The sequence below is a fragment of the Salmo salar genome, chromosome 13, assembly GCF_965601325.2.
Source record: "Salmo salar chromosome 13, fSalSal1, whole genome shotgun sequence".
NCBI lineage: Eukaryota > Metazoa > Chordata > Actinopteri > Salmoniformes > Salmonidae > Salmo > Salmo salar.
The window spans coordinates 3,552,768-3,571,919 of record NC_138303.1 but is presented as its reverse complement, the minus strand read 5'-3'; the positions used below and the strand labels follow the sequence as shown (position 1 = coordinate 3,571,919).

Genomic DNA, 19,152 nt, shown 5'->3' with positions numbered 1-19,152 from the left:
ACACTACAACCAGGTAGACCTTTACAATACAGCCAGTTCAGGTAGACCACTACACTACAGACAGTTCAGGTAGACCTCCACACTACAGCCATTTCAGGTAGACCTCTACACTACAGCCAGTTCAGGTATACCTCTACACTACAGCCAGGTAGACCTCTACACTACAGCCAGTTCAGGTAGACCTCTACACTACAGCCAGTTCAGGTAGACCTCTATACTAAAGCCAGTTCAGGTAGACCTCTACACTACAGCCAGTTAAGGTAGACCTCTACACTACAGCCAGTTCAGGTAGACCTCTTCACTACATCCAGTTCAGGTAGACCTCTACACTACAGCCAGTTCAGGTAGACCTCTACACTACAGCCAGTTCAGGTAGACCTCTACACTACAGCCAGTTCATGTAGACCTCCACACTACAGCCAGTTCAGGTAGACCTCCACACTACAGCCAGTTCAGGTAGACCTCTACACTACAGCCAGTTCAGGTAGACTTCTACACTACAGCCAGTTCAGGTAGACCTCTATACTACAGCCAGTTCAGGTAGAACTCTATACTACAGCCAGTACAGGTAGACCTCTACACTACAGCCAGTTCAGGTAGACCTCCACACTACAGCCATTTCAGGTAGACCTCCACACTACAGCCAGTTCAGGTAGACCTCCACACTACAGCCAGGAAGACCTCTACACTACAGCCAGTTCAGGTAGACCTCCACACTACAGCCAGTTCAGGTAGACCTCCACACTACAGCCAGTTCAGGTAGACCTCTACACTACAGCCAGTTCAGGTAGACCTCTACACTACAGCCAGTTCAGGTAGACCTCTACACTACAGCCATTTCAGGTAGAACTCCACACAACAGCCAGTTCAGGTAGACCTCCACACTACAGCCAGTTCAGGTAGACCTCTACACTACAGCCAGTTCAGGTAGACCTCCACACTACAGCCAGTTCAGGTAGACCTCCAAACTACAGCCAGTTCAGGTAGACTTCTACACTACAGCCAGTTCAGGTAGACCTCCACACTACAGCCAGTTCAGGTAGACCTCTATACTACAGCCAGTTCAGGTAGACCTACACACTACAGCCAGTTCAGGTAGACCTCCACACTACAGCCAGTTCAGGTAGACCTCTATACTACAGCCAGTTCAGGTAGACCTCTACACTACAGCCAGTTCAGGTAGACCTCTACAGCCAGTTCAGGTAGACCTCCACACTACAGCCAGTTCAGGTATACCTCTACACTACAGCCAGTTCAGGTAGACCTCCACACTACAGCCAGTTCAGGTAGACCTCTACACTACAGCCAGTTCAGGTATACCTCTATACTACTGCCAGTTCAGGTAGACCTCCACACTACAGCCAGTTCAGGTAGACCTCTACACTACAGCCAGTTCAGGTAGAACTCTACACTACAGCCAGTTCAGGTAGACCTCTACACTACAGCCAGTTCAGGTAGACCTCTACACTACAGCCATTTCAGGTAGACCTCCACACTACAGCCAGTTCAGGTAGACCTCCACACTACAGCCAGTTCAGGTAGACCTCTACACTACAGCCAGTTCAGGTAGACCTCTACACTACAGCCAGTTCAGGTAGACCTCCAACTACAGCCAGTTCAGGTAGACTTCTACACTACAGCCATTTCAGGAAGACCTCTACAATACAGCCAGTTCAGGTAGACCTCTATACTACAGCCAGTTCAGGTAGACCTACACACTACAGCCAGTTCAGGTAGACCTCTACACTACAGCCAGGTAGACCTCTACACTACAGCCAGTTCAGGTAGACCTCCACACTACAGCCAGTTCATGTAGACCTCCACACTACAGCCAGTTCAGGTAGACCTCTATACTACAGCCAGTTCAGGTAGACCTCTACACTACAGCCAGTTCAGGTAGACCTCTAGAGCCAGTTCAGGTAGACCTCCACACTACAGCCAGTTCAGGTATACCTCTACACTACAGCCAGTTCAGGTAGACCCTCACACTACAGCCAGTTCAGGTAGACCTCTACACTACAGCCATTTCAGGTAGACCTCTATACTACAGCCAGTTCAGGTAGACCTCTACACTACAGCCAGTTCAAGTAGACCTCCATACTACAGCCAGTTCAGGTAGACCTCCACACTACAGCCAGTTCAGGTAGACCTCTATACTACAGCCAGTTCAGGTAGACCTCCACACTACAGCCAGTTCAGGTAGACCTCTGCACTACAGCCAGTTCAGGTAGACCTCTACACAACAGCCCGTTCAGGTAGACCTCTATACTAAAGCCAGTTCAGTAGACCTCTTCACTACAGCCAGTTCAGGTAGACCTCCACACTACAGCCAGTTCAGGTAGACCTCTATACTACAGCTGGTTCAGGTAGACCTCTACACTACAGCCAGTTCAGGTAGACTTCTACACAACAGCCAGTTCAGGTAGACCTCCACACTACAGCCAGTTCAGGTCGACCTCTACACAACAGCCCGTTCAGATAGACCTCTATACTACAGCCAGTTCAGGTAGACCTCTATAGCCAGTTCAGGTAGACCTTCACACTACAGCCAGTTCAGGTAGACCTCCACAATACAGCCAGTTCAGGTAGACCTCTACACTACAGCCAGTTCAGGTAGACCTCCACACTACAGCCAGTTCAGGTAGACCTCTACACTACAGCCAGATCAGGTAGACCTCCACACTACACCCAGTTCAGCTAGACCTCTACACTACAGCCAGTTCAGGTAGACCTCTACACTACAGCCAGTTCAGGTAGACCTCCGTACTACAGCCAGTTCAGGTAGACCTCCACACTACAGCCAGTTCAGGTAGACCTCCACACTACAGCCAGTTCAGGTAGACCTCTACACTACAGCCAGTTCAGGTAGACCTCCACACTACAGCCAGTTCAGGTAGACCTCCACACTACAGCCAGTTCAGGTAGACCTCTACACTACAGCCAGTTCAGGTAGACCTCTACACTACAGCCAGTTCAGGTAGACCTCCACACTACAGCCAGTTCAGGTAGACCTCTACACTACAGCCAGTTCAGGTAGACCTCTACACTACAGCCAGTTCAGGTAGACCTCTACACTACAGCCAGTTCAGGTAGACCTCTACACTACAGCCAGTTCAGGTAGACCTCCACACTACAGCCAGTTCAGGTAGACCTCTACACTACAGCCAGGTCGACCTCTACACTACAGCCAGTTCAGGTAGACCTCCACACTACAGCCAGTTCAGGTAGACCTCCACACTACAGCCAGTTCAGGTAGACCTCTACACTACAGCCAGTTCAGGTAGACCTCTACACTACAGCTAGTTCAGGTAGACCTCCACACTACAGCCAGTTCAGGTAGACCTCTACACTACAGCCAGTTAAGGTAGACCTCTACACTACATCCAGTTCAGGTAGACCTCCACACCACAACCAGTTCAGGTAGACCTCTACACTACAGCCAGTTCAGGTAGACCTCCACACTACACACAGTTCAGGTAGACCTCCACACTACAGCCAGTTCAGGTAGACCTCCACACTACAGCCAGTTCACGTAGACCTCTACACTACAGCCAGTTCAGGTAGACCTCCACACTACAGCCAGTTCAGGTAGACCTCTACACTACAGCATTACATTTTACATTTTAGTCATTTAGCAGACGCTCTTATCCAGAGCGACTTACAAATTGGTGCATTCACCTTATAATATCCAGTGGAACAACCACTTTACAATAGTGCATCTAAATCTTTTAAGGGGGGGTTTGAAGGATTACTTTATCCTATCCCAGGTATTCCTTGAAGAGGTGGGGTTTCAGGTGTCTCCGGAAGGTGGTGATTGACTCCGCTGTCCTGGCGTCGTGAGGGAGCTTGTTCCACCATTGGGGTGCGAGAGCAGCGAACAGTTTTGACTGGGCTGAGCGGGAACTGTGCTTCCTCAGAGGTAGGGAGGCGAGCAGGCCAGAGGTGGATGAATGGAATGCCCTCGTTTGGGTGTAGGGCCTGATCAGAGCCTGAAGGTACGGAGGTGCCGTTCCCCTCACAGCTCCGTAGGCAAGCACCATGGTCTTGTAGCGGATGCGAGCTTCGACTGGAAGCCAGTGGAGAGAGCGGAGGAGCGGGGTGACGTGAGAGAACTTGGGAAGGTTGAACACCAGACGGGCTGCGGCGTTCTGGATGAGTTGTAGGGGTTTAACGGCACAGGCAGGGAGCCCAGCCAACAGCGAGTTGCAATAATCCAGACGGGAGATGACAAGTGCCTGGATTAGGACCTGCGCCGCTTCCTGTGTGAGGCAGGGTCGTACTCTGCGAATGTTGTAGAGCATGAACCTACAGGATCGGGTCACCGCCTTGATGTTGGTGGAGAACGACAGGGTGTTGTCCAGTGTCACACCAAGGCTCTTAGCACTCTGGGAGGAGGACACAATGGAGTTGTCAACCGTGATGGCGAGATCATGGAACGGGCAGTCCTTCCCCGGGAGGAAGAGCAGCTCCGTCTTGCCGAGGTTCAGCTTGAGGTGGTGATCCGTCATCCACACTGATATGTCTGCCAGACATGCAGAGATGCGATTCGCCACCTGGTTGTCAGAAGGGGAAAGGAGAAGATTAATTGTGTGTCATCTGCATAGCAATGATATGAGAGACCATGTGAGGATATGACAGAGCCAAGTGACTTGGTGTATAGCGAGAATAGGAGTGGGCCAAGAACAGAGCTCTGGGGGACACCAGTGGTGAGAGCGCGTCGACCTCTACACTACAGCCAGTTCAGGTAGACCTCCACACTACAGCCAGTTCAGGTAGACCTCCACACTACAGCCAGTTCAGGTAGACCTCTACACTACAGCCAGTTCAGGTAGACCTCTACACTACAGCTAGTTCAGGTAGACCTCCACACTACAGCCAGTTCAGGTAGACCTCTACACTACAGCCAGTTAAGGTAGACCTCTACACTACATCCAGTTCAGGTAGACCTCCACACCACAACCAGTTCAGGTAGACCTCTACACTACAGCCAGTTCAGGTAGACCTCCACACTACACCCAGTTCAGGTAGACCTCCACACTACAGCCAGTTCAGGTAGACCTCCACACTACAGCCAGTTCAGGTAGACCTCTACACTACAGCCAGTTCAGGTAGACCTCTATACTACAGCCAGTTCAGGTAGACCTCTACACTACAGCCAGTTCAGGTAGACCTCTACACTACAGCCAGTTCAGGTAGACCTCTACACTACAGCCAACAAAGGAAAATAGGAGGGGTGCTCGACATCATTGACAAAAATCCAACATAAGGATCACGCAAGAAAACCTTCTAAAATGAGTAATTCAAGGCAGACTCACCAACTACTTCCTGTATACTGCAATTTTATGTTCTACTTCCTGTATATAGCCATGTTATTTTCTACTCCCTGTATATAGCCATGTTATTTTCTACTCCCTGTATATAGCCATGTTATTTTACACTCCCTGTATATAGCCATGTTATTTTATACTCCCTGTACATAGCCATGTTATACTCTCTGTATATAGCCATGTTATTTTCTACTCCCTGTAATAGCTATGTTATTTTCTACTCCCTGTATACAGCCATGTTATTTTACACTCCTCGTAATAGCCATGTTATTTTACACTCCCTGTATATAGCCATGTTATTTTATACTCCCTGTATATAGCCATGTTATACTCTCTGTATACAGCCATGTTATTTTACACTCCCCGTAATAGCCATGTTATTTTACACTCCCCGTAATAGCCATGTTATTTTATACTCCCTGTATATAGCCATGTTATACTCTCTGTATACAGCCATGTTATTTTACACTCCCTGTAATAGCCATGTTATTTTACAGTCCCTGTATATAGCCATGTTATTTTATACTCCCTGTATATAGCCATGTTCTACTCCCTGTATACAGCCATGTTAATTTCCACTCCCTGTAATAGCCATGTTATTTTCCACTCCCTGTATATAGCCATGTTATTTTACACTCCCTGTATATAGCCATGTTATACTCCTTGTAATAGCCATGTTATTTTCCACTCCCTGTATATAGCCATGTTATTGTCCACTCCCTGTATATAGCCATGTTATTTTACACTCCCTGTATACAGCCTTGTTATTTTACACTCCCTGTATATAGCCATGTTATTTCATACTCCCTGTATATAGCCATGTTATTTTACACTCCCTGTATATAGCCATGTTATTTTACGCTCCCTGTATATAGCCATGTTATTTTATACTCCCTGTACAGTGCCTTGCGAAAGTATTCGGCCCCCTTGAACTTTTCGACCTTCTGTCACATTTCAGGCTTCAAACATAAAGATATAAAACTGTACGTTTTTGTGAAGAATCAACAACAAGTGGGACACAATTATGAAGTGGAACGAAATTTATTGGATATTTCAAACTTTTTTAACAAATAAAAAACGGAAAAATTGGCCGTGCAAAATTATTCAGCCCCTTTACTTTCAGTGCAGCAAACTCTCTCCAGAAGTTCAGTGAGGATCTCTGAATGATCCAATGTTGACCTAAATGACTAATGATGATAAATAGAATCCACCTGTGTGTAATCAAGTCTCCGTATAAATGCACCTGCTCTGTGATAGTCTCAGAGGTCCGTTTAAGGCGCAGAGAGCATCATGAAGAACAAGGAACACACCAGGCAGGTCCGAGATACTGTTTTGGAGAAGTTTAAAGCCGGATTTGGATGCAAAAAGATTTCCCAAGCTTTAAACATCCCAAGGAGCACTGTGCAAGCGATAATATTGAAATGGAAGGAGTATCAGACCACTGCAAATCTACGAAGACCCGGCCATCCCTCTAAACTTTCAGCTCATACAAGGAGAAGACTGATCAGAGATGCAGCCAAGAGGCCCATGATCACTCTGGATGAACTGCAGAGATCTACAGCTGAGGTGGGAGACTCTGTCCATAGGACAACAATCAGTCGTATACTGCATAAATCTGGCCTTTATGGAAGAGTGGCAAGAAGAAAGCCATTTCTTAAAGATATCCATAAAAAGTGTCGTTTAAAGTTTGCCACTAACCACCTGGGAGACACACCAAAAATGTGGAAGAAGGTGCTCTGGTCAGATGAAACCAAAATCGAACTTTTTGGCAACAATGCAAAACGTTATGTTTGGCGTAAAAGCAACACAGCTCATCACCCTGAACACCACATCCCCACTGTCAAACATGGTGGTGGCAGCATCATGGTTTGGGCCTGCTTTTCTTCAGCAGGGGCAGGGAAGATGGTTGAAATTGATGGGAAGATGGATGGAGCCAAATACAGGACCATTCTGGAAGAAAACCTGATGGAGTCTGCAAAAGACCTGAGACTGGGACGGAGATTTGTCTTCCAACAAGACAATGATCCAAAACATAAAGCAAAATCTACAATGGAATGGTTCACAAATAAACATATCCAAGTGTTAGAATGGCCAAGTCAAAGTCCAGACCTGAATCCAATCGAGAATCTGTGGAAAGAACTGAAAACTGCTGTTCACAAACGCTCTCCATCCAACCTCACTGAGCTCGAGCTGTTTTGCAAGGAGGAATGGGCAAAAATGTCAGTCTCTCGATGTGTAAAACTGATAGAGACATACCCCAAGCGACAGCTGTAATCGCAGCAAAAGGTGGCGCTACAAAGTATTAACCTAAGGGGGCTGAATAATTTTGCATGCCCAATTTTTCAGTTTTTTATTTGTTATCAAAGTTTGAAATATCCAATACATTTCGTTCCACTTCATGATTGTGTCCCACTTGTTGTTGATTCTTCACAAAAAATTACAGTTTTATATCTTTATGTTTGAAGCCTGAAATGTGGCAAAAGGTCGAAAAGTTCAAGGGGGCCGAATACTTTCGCAAGGCACTGTATATAGCCATGTTATACTCTCTGTATATAGCCATGTGATTTCATACTCCCTGTATATAGCCATGTTATTTTATACTCCCTGTATATAGCCATGTTATTTTATACTTCCTGTATATAGCCATGTTATTTTCTACTCCCTGTATATAGCCATGTTATTTTACACTCCCTGTATATAGCCATGTTATTTTCTACTCCCTGTATACAGCCATGTTATTTTACACTCCCTGTAATAGCCATGTTATTTTACACTCCCTGTATATAGCCATGTTATTTTATACTCACTGTAATTGCCATGTTATTTTCCACTCCCTGTATATAGCCATATTATTTTCCACTCCCTGTATATAGCCATGTTATTTTACACTCCCTGTATATAGCCATGTTATTTTACACTCCCTGTATATAGCCATGTTATACTCCCTGTATACAGCCATGTTATTTTACACTCCCTGTATATAGCCATGTACTCATCTCCTCCCTGTATGTATTAACAGGCTAGATGTTCTCTCTATTTGCTGTTCTCACTATGTCAGAAATGTATAGACATACCAGTACAAATGCATAGACCATACACGTGCCTGTATTTGTGGATGCGTGCATTGAGGGTGTGAGAGTGTGTAAGAGTGTGTGAGAGTGTGTGAGAGTGTGTGAGAGTGTGTGAGAGGGTGTGAGAGGGTATGAGAGGGTGTGAGAGGGTGTGAGAGTATGTGAGAGGGTGTGAGAGGGTGTGAGAGTGTGTGAGATGGTGTGAGAGGGTGTGTGCATGGTGGTTGGTGTATATATGGAGGGCATAATGGGGTTGGAAATACCTCACATTCTGAATGTTGGAATTTCAGAACACTAAATGTTAAACACAGACTGTGTGTGTGTGTGTAACGGTCGTCGTATGGAGTGGACCAAACTGCAGCGGGTATATTGAACATATTTTATTCGAAGGAAAAACAAAACACTTGCACAAAACAAACAACGAAAAACAGTCCTGTAAGGTGCACAGACTAAACAGGAATCAACCACCAACACAAGTGAAAACACGCACAACTAAATATGGCCTCCAATCAGAGATGACAAGAAACAGCCACTTCTGATTAGAGGTCGTTGACAAAACTAACATAGACATAGAAAAACTAGAAAAACCACATAGAAATAGAAAACATAGAACATAAACCAAAAACCCTGAAACACACTAAACAAACACCCCCTGCAATGCCCTGACCAAACTACAATAACAAACAACCCCTTTTACTGGTCAGGACGTGACAGTGTGGGCTGTGGGCTGTGAGACAGGGGTAAAGTGTGTGAGCTGTGAGAGGCAGTGCGGGCTGCATTTCTAGTAAAGTGTGTATGTCTGACAGGTAGGATTGGGGCAGAGAGGGTGTCTGACAGGTAGGATTGGGGCAGAGAGGGTGTCTGATAGGTAGGGTTGGGGAAGAGGTAGGGCTGATAGGTAGGGCTGAGGTAGAGAGGGTGTCTGATAGGGGTAGAGAGGGTGTCTGACAGGTAGGGCTGGGGTAGAGAGGGTGTCTGATAGGGGTAGAGAGGGTGTCTGACAGGAAGGGTTGGGGCAGAGAGGGTGTCTGATAGGTAGGGCTGAGGTAGAGAGGGTGTCTGATAGGGGTAGAGAGGGTGACTGATAGGGGTAGAGAGGGTGTCTGACAGGTAGGGCTGGGTTAGAGAGGGTGTGTGATAGGGGTAGAGAGGGTGTTTGATAGGTAGAGCTGGGGTAGAGAGGGTGTCTGATAGGGGTAGAGAGGGTGTCTGACAGGTAGGGCTGGGGTAGAGAGGGTGTCTGATAGTAGTAGAGAGGGTGTCTGATAGGTAGGGCTGGGGTAGAGAGGGTGTCTGATAGGGGTAGAGAGGGTGTCTGATAGGGGTAGAGAGGGTGTCTGATAGGGGTAGAGAGGGTGTCATCACAATAATTGAAGTGTTTCTTTGCAGTCTGCTGAAGATTATCTAGAAAAGTTAAACAGAATTTTGAAGTCGAAAGGAGATGGTTCCTCAATGTGGAAAAAAGTGAATGGATTGTTACATTTTTTATTTTATTTTATTTAACCAGGTAGGCAAGTTGAGAACAAGTCCTTTATTTAACCAGGTAATCTAGTTGAGAACAAGTCCTTTATTTAACGAGGTAGGCTAGTTGAGAACAAGTCCTTTATTTAACCAGGTAATCTAGTTGAGAACAAGTCCTTTATTTAACCAGGTAAGCTAGTTGAGAACAAGTTCTCATTTACAACTGCGACCTGGTCAAGATAAAGCACAGCAGTTCGACACATACAACAACACAGAGTTACACATGGAGTAAAACAAAAAGAAAGTCTATATACAGTGTGTGCAAATGGCGTGAGGAGGTAAGGCAATAAATAGGCCATAGTAGCAAGTAATTACAATTTAGCAGATTAACACTGGAGTGATAAATGAGCAGATGATGATGTGCAAGTAGAGATACTGGTGTGCAAAAGAGCAGAAAAGTAAATAAAAACAATATGGGGATGAGGTAGGTAGATAGATGGGCTATTTACAGATGGGCTATGTACAGCTGCAGTTATCGGTTAGCTGCTCAGATAGCTGGTGCTTAAAGTTAGTGAGGGAGATATGAGTCTCCAGCTTCAGAGATTTTTGCAACTCGTTCCAGTCATTGGCAGCAGAGAACTGGAAAGAGAGACGGCCAAAGGAGGAGTTGGCTTTGGGGTTGACCAGTGAGATATACCTGCTGGAGCGTGTGCTACGGGTGGGTGCTGCTATGGTGACCAGTGAGCTGAGATAAGGCGGAGCTTTACCTAGCATAGACTTATAGATGACCTGGAGCCAGTGGGTTTAGCGACGAATATGTAGCGAGGGCCAGCCGACGATAGCATACAGGTCGCAGTGGTGGGTGGTATATGGGGCTTTGGTGACAAAACGGATGGCACTGTGATAGACTGCTATCCAGTTTTCTAAGTAGAGTATTTGAAGCTATTTTGTAGATGACATCGCCGAAGTCGAGGATCGGTAGGATTGTCAGTTTTACGAGGGTATGTTTTGTTGCGAAATAGAGGCTTTGTTGCTGTAACAGCTGTCGTAGAGAGGGGACCAAAGCGCAGCGTGTTTAGTGCTGATGATGAATATTTATTAAAATCAGAACACTAAAGACAAAATAACAAACGAAAAGCCAACAGTTCTGTCAGGTAACAGATAACTAAACAGAAAATAACTACCCACAAACACAGGTGAAAAAAAAAATACTTAAGTATGATCTCCAATTAGAGACAACGAAGACCAGCTGCCTCTAATTGGAGATCAACCCCAAAAAAACAAAAACATAGAAATAGAAAACTAGAACTAAACATAGATATAGAAAACATAGAAAAACACAAAACACCCCCTGTCACGCCCTGACCTACTCTACCATAGAAAATAACATCTTACTATGGTCAGGACGTGACAGTTGCGAAATAGGAAGCCAAGGATTAAATTGGGTGTTGGAGCTGCTACCGAATGGGGAGGAAGACAACAGTCCACGTAGATGGCTGGACTATCTGTAGGCTATGCCTTTGTGTTGTTCTCCGTTTTCGAGTGATACAGTATGTTTATCCTAGGCTGCCTGTCATTTCAAATACATCAGATGTTGTAGACTAGGCCTACGATAGTTTGTAATAACTATCGTGTCCTGTTTGGCTCTTGGAGTCCCAGGAAAAGCTTGACTAGGCCTACGATAGCTTGTAATAACTATCGTGTCCTGTTTGGCTCTTGGAGTCCCAGGAAAAGCTTGACTAGGCCTACGATAGTTTGTAATACCCATTGTGTCCTGTTTGGCTCTTGGAGTCCCAGGAAAAGCTTGACTAGGCCATCAGTAGCTTGTAATAACTATTGTGTCCTGTTTGGCTCTTGGAGACCAAGGAAAAGCTTGACTAGACCTACAGTAGCTTGTTGTACACTTATCTCCAGCATTTTATTTACTACTACAGCTTGCTCTTCCTGCCCTAATGAAAACATTCAGAAACCAAAAGAACTGGGGTGTATTCATTACGCCGATTCTGTTGGAAAACTTTTCTTAAATAGAAGCAAACAGAACGGAATGCAAGGGACCTACCTGAATTTGTCCCAATAGAAACTCTAATTTTACTCTGTTTGTTCCGTATGGTTGTAATTGGTAAACGGCTTCCATATTGAATAGGCCTATTCCCCTGGCTGGGAATTTGGAAGGAGAGAGAGAGCACCGTCGTGTGATCAAAATACACCACATGAGTAACCTGCTACTGTAACTTTCTGGACCTTCTGAACTGTAGAGAATAGACCCATACTGATCTAGAAGGTTAGATAATGAGGCCTGGTCTATTGGGTACTTCCTGTATATAGACCCAGACTGATCTGGTACTTCCTGTATATAGACCCAGACTGATCCAGAAGGTTGGATAATGAGGCCTGGTCTATTGGGTACTTCCTGTATATAGCTCCACATTGATCTGGTACTTCCTGTATATAGACCCAGACTGATCCAGAAGGTTAGATAATGAGGCCTAGTCTATTGGGTACTTCTTGTGTATAGACCCAGACTGATCCAAAAGGTTGGATAATGAGGCCTGGTCTATTGGGTACTTCCTGTATATAGCTCCACATTGATCTGGTACTTCCTGTATATAGACCCAAACTGATCCAGAAGGTTGGATAGTCAGGCCTGGTCTATTGGGTACTTCCTGTATATAGCTCCACATTGTTCTGGTACTTCCTGTATATAGACCCAGACTGATCCAGAAGGTTGGATAATGAGGCCTGGTCTATTGGGTACTTCCTGTATATAGACCCATACTGATCCAGAAGGTTGGATAATGAGGCCTGGTCTATTGGGTACTTCCTGTATATAGACCCAGACTGATCCAGAAGGTTGGATAATGAGTCCTGGTCTATTGGGTACTTCCTGTATATAGCTCCACATTGATATGGTACTTCCTGTATATAGACCCATACTGAACCAGAAGGTTAGATAATGAGGCCTGGTCTATTGGGTACTTCCTGTATATAGACCCATACTGATCCAGAAGGTTGGATAATGAGGCCTGGTCTATTGGGTACTTCCTGTATATAGCTCCACATTAATCTGGTACTTCCTGTATATAGACCCAGACTGATCCAGAAGGTTGGATAATGAGGCCTGGTCTATTGGGTACTTCCTGTATATAGACCCAGACTTATCTGGTACTTCCTGTATATAGACCCAGACTGATCCAGAAGGTTGGATAATGAGGCCTGGTCTATTGGGAACTTCCTGTATATAGCTCCACATTAATCTGGTACTTCCTGTATATAGACCCAGACTGATCCAAAAGGTTGGATAATGAGGCCTGGTCTATTGTGTACTTCCTGTATATAGCTCCACATTGATCTGGTACTTCCTGTATATAGACCCAGACTGATCTGGTACTTCCTGTATATAGACCCAGACTGATCCAGAAGGTTGGATAGTCAGGCCTGGTCTATTGGGAACTTCCTGTATGTAGACACATTCTTGTGTATTTTATTTTATTCCTTGTGTCTCCTGTAGAGACTGGGAGGGACTAGCCAGCTGGTCCTGTAGAGACTGGGAGGGCCTTGCCAGCTGGTCCTGTAGAGAGACTGGGAGGGCCTTGCCAGCTGGTCCTAGAGAGAGACTGGGAGTGCCTAGCCAGCTGGTCCTAGAGAGAGACTGGGAGGGCCTAGCCAGCTGGTCCTGTAGAGAGACTGGGAGGGACTAACCAGCTGGTCCTGTAGAGAGACTGGGAGGGACTAACCAGCTGGTCCTAGAGAGAGACTGGGAGGGCCTAGCCAGCTGGTCCTGTAGAGAGACTGGGAGGGCCTAGCCAGCTGGTCCTGTAGAGAGACTGGGAGGGCCTAGACAGCTCTTTCTATTCCAGGCTACATTCCTGTCATTCATTCACTCAGAAATTCCACCAATCACATGCATGTGGTGGGCAGGTTACGTGTCAAGTATGTAGAGAGTTGTATGTGTATGGACTGAGCCCAGCCACAACCCACATTTTTCTTCATGCGTGCGTTTGTGGGTTATACCCAATGACTGTATATGTGAATGGACAAAGCCATTGATCATGTGTCACCATTCATTCATGTGTGACAACTCAAGAGTGCATCGACGCCAAATGAAGTCAATTAAGACGGCATCTCAGGAGATATAACACGTGCAGTTTGAGATCCTCAAGGAAGTGACGTTGCTAGCTCAGTGCTGCCCCCTCTCATTGAGTAACTCTAGCTGAAGGCCGACCGGGGTACTGCAGGCTAGCTCAGTGCTGTCCCCTCTCATTGAGTAACTCTAGCTGAAGGCCGACCGGAGTACTGCAGGCTAGCTCAGTGCTGCCCCCTCTCATTGAGTAACTCTAGTTGAAGGCCGACCGGGGTACTGCAGGCTAGCTCAGTGCTGCCCCCTCTCATTGAGTAACTTTAGCTGAAGGCCGACCGGGGTACTGCAGGCTAGCTCAGTGCTGCCCCCTCTCATTAAGTAACTCTAGCTGAAGGCCGACCGGGGTACTGCAGGCTAGCTCAGTGCTGCCCCCTCTCATTGAGTAAGTCTAGCTGAAGGCCGACCGGGGTACTGCAGGCTAGCTCAGTGCTGCCACCTCTCATTGAGTAACTCTAGCTGAAGGCTGACCGGGGTACTGCAGGCTAGCTCAGTGCTGCCCCCTCTCATTGAGTAACTCTAGCTGAAGGCTGACCGGGGTACTGCAGGCTAGCTCAGTGCTGCCCCCTCTCATTGAGTAACTCTAGTTGATGGCCGACCGGGGTACTGCAGGTTGCCATTAGCAACTAAATTCTCTTTATAATTTCTTCGGTGTGTGATTAAAAAAGAATTGGCTCAAAGACACACACATCTGGTGTATCGACTGTCAAGGGTTTAAAGTACTTAAGTAGAAATACTTTGAAGTACTACCTAAATAGTTTTCTTTGGGTATCTGTAATGTATTGTTTATTTCACTACAACACACACTACTAACTCTAGCTGATGTCTGGTCAATGGCCGCTCATGTTCTATGTCTGTGAAGAGGATTCACAGAACACAGAGTCCATATTGTGTCTGTTTATCTGTGTCCATGGCACTGTGTTAATTTCTCTGTGTCTACGGCACTGTGTTAATGTATCTGTGTCTACGACACTGTGTTAATTTATCTGGAACTGTTTCAGGACGTGTGTTGTTATTGTTGAAAGGACGTGTGTTGTTGTTGGCAGAATGTGTGTTGTTGTTGACAGAACGTGGGTTGTTATTGTTGAAAGGACATGTGTTGTTGTTGACAGAATGTGGGTTGTTGTTGACAGAACGTGTGTTGTTATTGTTGAAAGGACGTGTGTTGTTGTTGACAGAATGTGGGTTGTTGTTGACAGAACGTGTGTTGTTATTGTTGAAAGGACGTGTGTTGTTGTTGGCAGAATGTGTGTTGTTGTTGACAGAATGTGGGTTGTTATTGTTGAAAGGACGTGTGTTGTTGTTGACAGAATGTGGGTTGTTGTTGACAGAACGTGTGTTGTTATTGTTGAAAGGACGTGTGTTGTTGTTGACAGATTGTGGGTTGTTGTTGACAGGACGTGTGTTGTCGTTGACAGGACGTGGGTTGTTGTTGAGATGACATGGGTTGTTGTTGACAGGACATGTGTTGTTGTTGACAGGACGTGTGTTGCTGTTGACAGAATGTGTGTTGTTATTGTTGAAAGGACGTGTGTTGTTGTTGACAGAACGTGTGATGTTGTTGACAGGACTTGCATTGTTGTTGACAGGACATGGGTTGTTGTTGACAGATCGTGGGTTGTTGTTGACAGGACATGTATTGTTGTTGACAGGACGTGGGTTGTTGTTGACAGGATCTGTTGTTATTGTTGACAGGACGTGTGTTGTTGTTGACAGGTCATGTGTTGTTGTTGACAGGACATGTATTGTTGTTGACAGGACATGTGTTGTTGTTGACAGGACTTGTGTTGTTATTGTTGACAGGACATGTGTTGTTGTTGACAGGACATGTGTTGTTGTTGACAGGTCTTGTGTTGTTATTGTTTACAGGACATGTGTTGCTGACAGGGCATGTGTTGTTGTTGACAGGACGTGGGTTGTTATTGTTGACAGGACATGTGTTGTTGTTGACAGGGTGTGTTGTTGTTGACAGGACACGTGTTGTTGTTGACAGGACATGTGTTGTTGACAGGACATGTGTTGTTGTTGACAGGACGTATGTTGTTGTTGACAGGACGTGCGTTGTTATTGTTGACAGGAGGTGTGTTGTTGTTGACAGGAGGTGTGTTGTTGTTGACAGGATGTGTGTTGTTGTTGACAGGACGTGTGTTGTTGTTGACAGGGCGTGTGTTGTTGTTGACAGGACGTGTGTTGTTGTTGACAGGGCGTGTGTTGTTGTTGACAGGACGTGTGTTGTTGTTGTTGACAGGACGTGTGTTGTTATTGTTGACAGGACGTGTGTTGTTGTTGACAGGACGTGTTGTTGTTGTTGACAGGACGTGTGTTGTTGTTGACAGGACGTGTGTTGTTGTTGACAGGACGTGTGTTGTTGTTGTTGACAGGACGTGTGTTGTTGTTGTTGACAGGACGTGTGTTGTTGTTGTTGACAGGACGTGTGTTGTTGTTGACAGGACGTGTGCCCATGAGGTCGTTGCTGTTGGTGCTCCTGCTCATCGGCATCCAGGCTGTACTGAACATGGAAGGGGCCCTGGGCCCGGTGGCTGCCAACCACAGCGCAGAACACCACACAGCAGCCAATGGCAGAGCAGAACAGCAGCGGACGGCCCACCTGTCAGTGTCACCTCAGCAGGAGCAGCCAGCAGCAGACAAGGAGAGTCAGCAGAGACCAAGCCGGACCAGACAGGCCCACAGACCAGCCTCTCTACCCCAGGACGGGAGCTCTTCCCTGGGCCACTCTGAGACAGACTCCTCCTCTACCTCTTCCATCCCTGAGGTGGACCCCAAACTGTTCAGCAAGCGGAAGTACCGCACCTCACCACGCGTCGTCTTCAGCGACGTACCCCCCTCTCACCACACCCTGGGGTGGGAGACAGGGGACGAGGAGGAGGGGGAAGGGGTGGGAGATGGGGGAGTGAGGGTGAGACGGAAGGCAGGTGGACAGCCCATGCACAGGGGGGAATACTCCGTGTGCGATAGCATCAGCGTTTGGTTGGGGAACTTGACCAAGGCCACGGACATCGCCGGCAACGAGGTGGAGGTTCTACCAGAGGTGAAGATAGACAACGTCCGCAAGAGACAGTTCTTCTACGAGACCACCTGCCGCGTGGCCACACCCCCGGTGGGCGGGGCCGGGGCTGGGGGAGGGGCCAGCGGAGGCGGTTCTAAAGCGGGGTGCCGCGGCATCGACAGCCGCCACTGGAACTCCTACTGCACCAACACACACACGTTTGTGCGTGCGCTCACCAAGTCCAAGGAGCAGACGGCGTGGAGGCTGATTCGCATCAACGCAGCGTGTGTGTGTGTCCTCAGCCGCAAGTCCTGGAGGCACTGACCTCTCACCCCTAGGACTATGGACCCATATATACACACACACACACACACACACACACACACACACACACACACACACACACACACACACACACACACACACACACACACACTCCCACACACACAGACACACTCCCACACACACAGACACACACAGACACACACAGACACAGACCCACTCCCACACACACAGACACACACAGACACACACAGACACACACTCCCACATACAGACACACACAGACACACAGACACACTCTCCTGTATCCGACCAGCCCTTCCCCTCTCCCCACCCTACCTCAGTCAGATTTCTGGTTCTTCTAACTTATGAGGACTGCATGTCATATTTATAGTTTATACAGTCGAATATATATTAAATAAGTGTATATATGCAGCACCTTCGGAAACTATTCAGACCACATGACTTTTTTTTACATTTTCTTACGTTACAGCCTTATTCTAAAAGTTATCAAATAAAATGAATTGCTCATCAAACTACACACAATACCCCATCATGACAAAGTGAAAACAGGTTTGTAGACATTTTTGCAAGTGTATTAAAATACACAACAGAAATACCTTATTTACATAAGTATTCATACCCTTTGTTATGAGACTCGAAATTGAACCTCCAAGACTCTTCCTAGAGCTGGCCGCCTGGCCTAACTAAGCAATCAGGGGACAAGGGCCTTGGTCAGGGAGATGACCAAGAACCCGATGGTCACTCTGACAGAGCTCCAGAGTTCCTCTGTGGAGATGGGAGAACCTTCCAGAAGGACAACCATCTCTGCAGCACTCCACCAATCAGGCCTTTATGGTAGAGTGGCCAGACGGAAGCCAGTCCTCAGTAAAAGGCACATGACAGCCCACTTGGAGTTTGCCAAAAGGCACTTAAAGGACTTTCAGACCATGAGAAACAAGGTTCTCTGGTCTGATGAAACCAAGATTCAACTCTTTGGCCTGAATGCCAAGCATCACCTCTGGAGGAAACCTGGCACCATCCCTACGGTGAAGCATGGTGGTGGCAGCATCATGGGTGGGGATGTTTTTCAGTGGCAGGGACTGGGAGACTAGTCAGGATCGAGGCAAAGATGACCGGAGCAAAGTACAGAGATATCCTTGATGAAAACCTCAGGACCTCAGACTGGGGCGAAGGTTTACCTTTCAACGGGACAACAACCCTAACCACAAGTAAAGGGTCTGAAAACTTTTTTCTAAAATACAAATTAGAAACAATTTCTAAAAACCTATTTTTTCTTTGTCATTACGGGGTTTTGTGATGTCATTACGGGGTATTGTGATGTCATTATGGGGTATTGTGATGTCATTACGGGGTATTGTGATGTCATTACGGGGTATTGTGATGTCATTATGGGGTATTGTGTGTAGATTGATAAGGGGGAAAATCTATTTAATACATTTTAGTGTAAGACTGTAAAGTAACAAAATGTGGAAAAAGTCAAGGGGTCTGAATACCATCCAAAGGCACTGTACATCATGAATTCAACTTTTTGTTGTTGTTGATGATGATGCTGTTATTTATTAAACACTTCAGTACATGCCTGTCTCCTGTCTCCTGTCTCCTGCCTCCTGTCTCCTGCCTCCTGTCTCTTGCCTCCTGCCTCCTGCTTCCAGTCTCTTGCCTCCTGCCTCCTGCCTCCTGCCTCCTGCCTCCTGCCTCCCGTCTCTTGCCTCCTGCCTCCTGTCTCCTGCCTCCTGCCTCCTGCCTCCTTTCTCCTGCCTCCTGTCTCCTGTCTCCTGCCTCCCGCCTCCCGTCTCCTGCCTCCTGCCTCCTGCCTCCAGTCTTCTGTCACTTGGTTGGGGGAAA

The 19,152-nt window shown here is 46.7% G+C and overlaps 1 protein-coding gene across 1 annotated transcript in view; it reads left to right on the top strand.

Moving 5' to 3' along the window:
• The window catches only part of LOC106566305 (nerve growth factor), a 207,779-nt gene extending 188,896 nt beyond the window's left edge, over positions 1–18,883 (top strand). The window contains exon 2 of the mRNA XM_014134212.3: positions 16,445–18,883. Coding sequence (XP_013989687.2) covers positions 16,456–17,325 — 870 coding nt within the window. The 5' untranslated portion in view covers positions 16,445–16,455 and the 3' untranslated portion in view covers positions 17,326–18,883. The remainder of the gene's footprint in view (positions 1–16,444) is intronic.
• Positions 18,884–19,152: the final 269 nt, after the last annotated feature.